Source organism: Corylus avellana, chromosome ca3 (assembly GCF_901000735.1).
Source record: "Corylus avellana chromosome ca3, CavTom2PMs-1.0".
NCBI lineage: Eukaryota > Viridiplantae > Streptophyta > Magnoliopsida > Fagales > Betulaceae > Corylus > Corylus avellana.
The window spans coordinates 17,984,127-17,989,184 of record NC_081543.1 but is presented as its reverse complement, the minus strand read 5'-3'; the positions used below and the strand labels follow the sequence as shown (position 1 = coordinate 17,989,184).

Sequence of the window (5,058 nt, the reverse complement as noted above, 5' to 3'; positions counted from 1 at the left end):
TTGATTTATGCAAAATAATAATAATAAAATAAATAAATAAATAAGAGTCATTTTGGTATTACGTTAGAAAATATAACTTTTATTTATAGAAAAAACCTTATTTTCAAACTCTTCTAAAAACACAATTTTATTTTATTTTTTATTTTTTTTTGTTGAGAAAAAGAGGTTAAAGAGTGTTTTTTATAACTTCTTTAACGTAAACCCAAATAGGCTATAAGCCAATAAAAACATGTACGAGAAGAGAATGATATGTGTGGAAAAACTCAATAATATCAAAGAAAAATTATGTTCTTATATAACAATGGTAGATAATGATGGTAAGCTTGTATTATTAACAAGAGAGGTAATTACATGAAGTTTGTAGCAGAGGAAACAGAACACAGAAAAAGAAAAAAGCAAGAAAGAAAGAAAGAAAGAAAGAAAAACAGAGTAATCCATCTATGGGAAATTTGTGATCTCCTGTCTTTAAACCTATTTTTAATAATTATACATTTATGAGGCTGCAATTTTCTCAAAGTGCTCAAGCCTATTATCTGCCAATTTAGAATTGTAAGCAGATCTTTTATACTCAAACCATGTAAACTCTTTGTACAAACTTGTTTCTCCTTCCATGAGTGAGGGTAAAGGAGCAATTTTCTCACTCAAAGGTGGTCCACCAAAGTAAATCATTGAAACTCTTGATTTCAAGCTGTTTGCCAAAACCCTGTGCCTCACACTTTGGAACCTCCCATTTGTCATAACCTGCGTATATACATTCAAACACTCTGAGAAATCCCCATTAAAGATCAAATAAAAAAATAATAATATTATTGGTGATGAGTGTAAGATATGAACAGATTATACAATCTATTTATGGAAAGAGAACCCAGATTAAAAAAAAAAGAAAAGAAAAGAAAAAAGGAATCAATCAATCAATCAATCAAAACAAGCCCTCTTATAAAAAGCTGAAGTGGAGTTTATCCTAAAAACATAATTAGAGTCCTATCTTATCCAGGGGAATAGAGCTGTAGCTCTACCTGTAAAGAATCACCAACATTGATGAAGAATGAGTTCTGATCAGGTGGGACAGAAATCCAATTCCCATCTCTTAATGAAATTTGGAGGCCAGATGTGTTGTTGGATCTCAGCACAGAAATGATTTGTGGGTCAGTGTGCTCTCCAAATCCAATCATATTCCTGCCTTTCAAAGCCTGAAGCTCTGGGCATGGAGGGTAGTGATTTAGCCTGAAAACAGAGTCACTCTGTTCGTCCATCAAAAGCTTACTGAACACACTTCTCGTTTGAATCATCAACCCATCAGCCATTAATTCAAGAATCTCGCAGGCCATCTTCCTCACAGCTGATATATAGTCATTCAAAGCAGAACTGACACAGCAAAAACCACATAAAACATGTTAATTATTAGTTTCGCTTTTATTTACACATGTATAGAAAAACAGAGGATTTTAACTCTGAATCATACCGAAACTTTTCCGAGCTGTCTCCGAAAACAGAGGTGAATCTCTGTGAGCTCGAGCATGAGTTGGTTGTGAAGAGAAGGTATTCGACCCAACCAACGTCGCCGTTGAGTCCAATTCGCTTGTTACAGTAGCCGGATGGAGCAGGAGGCCCAGCCTTTTCCTTCTCTGAAAGTGGCAAGGAAAAGAATTTGACAGCTTGAGATTCCAAGTCAGTGATGAACTCCAGTGGCACGCCATGGTTGATGACCTTGAAGAATCCAAACTCCTCGCAGGCCTTGACGATGAGGTGCTTGGAGTCGGGTTTGGAGAGGTCTATCAATGGAATTCCTGAATGTAATGTGGCCGGCATGCAGTTTCTGATGAAAGAGTAGTGTTCAATTGCTGCAGGCTTCGACAGGACTACCATTGCTTCTTTGTTTTTGCTACGTGTTTGGACGGAGAAATTGCTTTTAGGCACTTGAACCACATGCTTCGCCCTTGGTGGCTATTTATAGTACAAGATAGGGTTGGCCCCTTCATTATTATTTAAATAATTACTTTATAATATAATTAAATTATATTTCTAGACTATATATATATATACACACACACACGAGAGAGAGAGAGATATTCGATTGTCATGTCATACGATGCTGACGAAGTATTCGTAAAAATCAACCATTAATTCCTCTTCAAAAACCTGAGCTCTGGTCGAGTTGCTTGAAAATTGCAAGATTAGCAACAGCGATGCAATTAAAGATAAGGGAAAGCCTTCTCTCAAATGTATAAAGGTAGTTGTAGATTAGAGTTTCGCGATGTCTGCTTTATTAGGGAGGAAGAGCACTCGGATTGGCTTACAAATAATTAGTGTTATTTATAGAGCATGTTTGGAATTATATTTAAGAAATATAGTTTTTATGTAAAAAAAAAAAACGTTTTTTGACAAAAATTTTATTTTTAAGTTTTTGCAAAAAATGCGTTTTTACTATTTTTAAGCTTTTTAAACATTTAAATACTTTTTCAATTTTTTTTTACTAAATGAGCTTTTTTTTTTTAAATAAATTTTTTGAATGTTAAATACATTTTTAAATCTCTTAAATGCATTTACAAATAAACCCTTACTAAAATGTTATACGACTGTTGTACGCGTGACTCAATGAATGGCGGTTTCCCAATAAACATTACTATTTACTGTTGCTTGGGGTGTACCAACCATTTTAAATGGCGTGTCACAATCGGGCTAAAGACCTTGTTGGTACAAACAACTTAGATTTTCTTCCTCCAAAATAGACATGACAAGTTTATTGCAATGAAAAGGAAATGGTCACATCAACAAGATTCCATGGATTCGATTGTTTTCTTTTTACTTTTTTTCTTTAGCTATGTTTGCCCCGGCCAAGGTCGGCATTATAACTGTAACGGCACTGTTCTAGTTACAGTGCCAACTGACAGATGACAGCAAAAATTGACTTTTTCATATTAAATTTTTTTTTTAAAGCAAAATATTAAAATAAAATTAAAAAAAAAAAAAAAAAGGATCTGGTGCATTTGGGGGTGGTCCGGCCACCGCCAAATGCACCCGATCCCTCTTTTTACAAGGGTCGGACAATTCCTCATCATGGGGGGTGGTTCAACCACCCTCGATTGTTGGGAGCCCACCCCTTGGCTAAAATGGAAGGTCCCACACCCCGATGGCTAAGGTATGGAACCCCATCTTTCTCCTCCTTTTTTTTTATTTTTTTATTTTAATATTTTGCTTTTAAAAAAAATAATAATAATAATATGAAAAAGTCAATTTTTGCTGTTGGCACTGTAGCTGGAACAGTGCCGTTTTAGCTACAGTGCCGAGCCCGGCTGTTGGCAAACATAGCTTTTAAAAATCTTAAGCCATTTGGATAGGGATAGACATTCGACAGTAGAAAGGTTGTTTTGATTTGAATTGTTGTTAAATGGGAAAAGTCACATCACCGATACCAATTTACAAATAAAAATCATAAAATAATTATTTTATGTTGAATAATGTGATGTTCAATTTGGACGGCAAGCATATACCACTGCTTCGACGAATGTTCCTGTCCTTGTGGGGGTGAAAATGAATGAATGGGATCTTGGAGAAGCTATAAAATTAGTGTTATAAGAAATTGAGAAAATAAATTAGTTATATAAAGAAAGAATGATAGTATTTATATGACTTTTTTTTTTTTTTAATGAATATTTATATGACTTGATACAATAACTTATGCCCACAAGTTAACTATATGATCGAGTTTTTCTTTTTCGTTTTTAACGAATATTTATATGACTTGATACAATAAGTTATGCCCACAAGTTAACTAGTTTTGAAAAAAAAAATAAAAAATTATAAACACAAAATCGAGTTCAATATTATTTATGGTATTTTTTTTATTTTTTTATTTTTTATTTTTTTAGTTTTTGAAAAATTGTTCTCATATGAAATAAATGTAAATACTGTTGTTGTGTTTTTAGGAATAGTTTATAGAGTAATGTTATAAGTTTTCTTAGAGTCATCCTATAGTCCTCCCAAATATGATGTTGCTTTTAAAATTATTGTTGAATTTGAGATGTAATGTATTAAACTTTGATCTATTGGTAATTTTAAAAGTCAAATCACACTTGGGATGACTGCAGGAAGACTCTATGAAGACTTATAACATTACTCTAGTTTGTATTTGAATAATTTGTTAATATTTTTTTCTTTTGATAACAGAAAGGAAAATTTTTAACAAATCTTGGTAAGAAGCATTCAAATCCTAACTCCTAATACATTTAAAGCCTCAAAATCAAACAAAATAGGTCTTTCAAGAAACTCACTCCTCCTTCTTTCAAAGTAAAGTAATGATATTCTTCACTTCTATTTATCACACAGTTCACACTCATTTCACATTAGTTGATGTGTCATGTTTTAAGTGATTTTTTATGCCAGTTACTTAAAAAAATAAAAAGATAAAAAAAAAAAAATCACTTAAAACACACCAACTCAGCCGATATAAAATAGGCGTGGTAAAGAAGTGTAAAGAGTAAGATTACTCTTCGAAGAAACTCACTTCTCGTTGTTCTAAGAACCTTCTTTTAATCATATTGCTTTTATGCATGAGAATATTTAAAAAATGTGTTTTTCACATAAAAAGTGACACATGTCATTTTTATACAATATGTTAGAAGAAATTCCTCAAATCCCGTTTGGAGGAAAACTCTGTCCTTCAACAATTATGCTAAAAGAAATGCTACAAACACTTTCACTCTCACACTTTCAAATATACACTATAACGTGGTAAAAAAAAAAAGCATTATTAGATTTTGGGTTGATCCCTAATAAAATTTTGTTTTAAAGGTGATGTTTTCTGCCACATTAAAAGATGTGCATTTAAGAATTTGAAAGTGAGAGCGTGTATTCTTTTTGTAAATTTGGAATTTCCTAAGAATGTAATATCAACGCATTATTTAAATAAGCATAACATGCTTATTTTCCTAACAAATAATATTATAATCAATTGTAGGTTTGTTGTTAAAACTGAAGACTAGTTATGGGTTAGTGGATGTTGATGTCATTGATAGGTCTTGATTGTTAGATTGTAATGTTTGTATCTTTGACGTTTGT

At 32.3% G+C, this 5,058-nt stretch overlaps 1 protein-coding gene across 1 annotated transcript; it reads right to left on the bottom strand.

Moving 5' to 3' along the window:
• Positions 1-338: 338 nt before the first annotated feature.
• Positions 339-1,890, bottom strand: LOC132175980 (gibberellin 2-beta-dioxygenase 1-like). The gene is made up of 3 exons (XM_059588080.1): positions 1,463-1,890; positions 1,017-1,365; positions 339-741 (listed from the first exon to the last, which is right to left on the bottom strand). The coding sequence occupies exons 1-3, from the start codon at positions 1,864-1,866 to the stop codon at positions 493-495; spliced, it is 1,002 nt and encodes a 333-aa protein (XP_059444063.1). The 5' UTR covers positions 1,867-1,890; the 3' UTR covers positions 339-492.
• Between the last annotated feature and the right edge of the window lie 3,168 nt (positions 1,891-5,058).

Bases quoted from the DNA above. Each gene is read 5' to 3' on its own strand.
- LOC132175980 (XM_059588080.1), bottom strand. From the start codon at position 1,866: ATGGTAGTCCTGTCGAAGCCTGCAGCAATTGAACACTACTCTTTCATC. The intron at 1,366-1,462 runs GTATGATTCAGA...TTGCTGTGTCAG, and splicing joins GACAGCTCGGAAAAGTTTCG to TTCTGCTTTGAATGACTATA. The intron at 742-1,016 runs GTAGAGCTACAG...GTATATACGCAG, and splicing joins ATGTTGGTGATTCTTTACAG to GTTATGACAAATGGGAGGTT.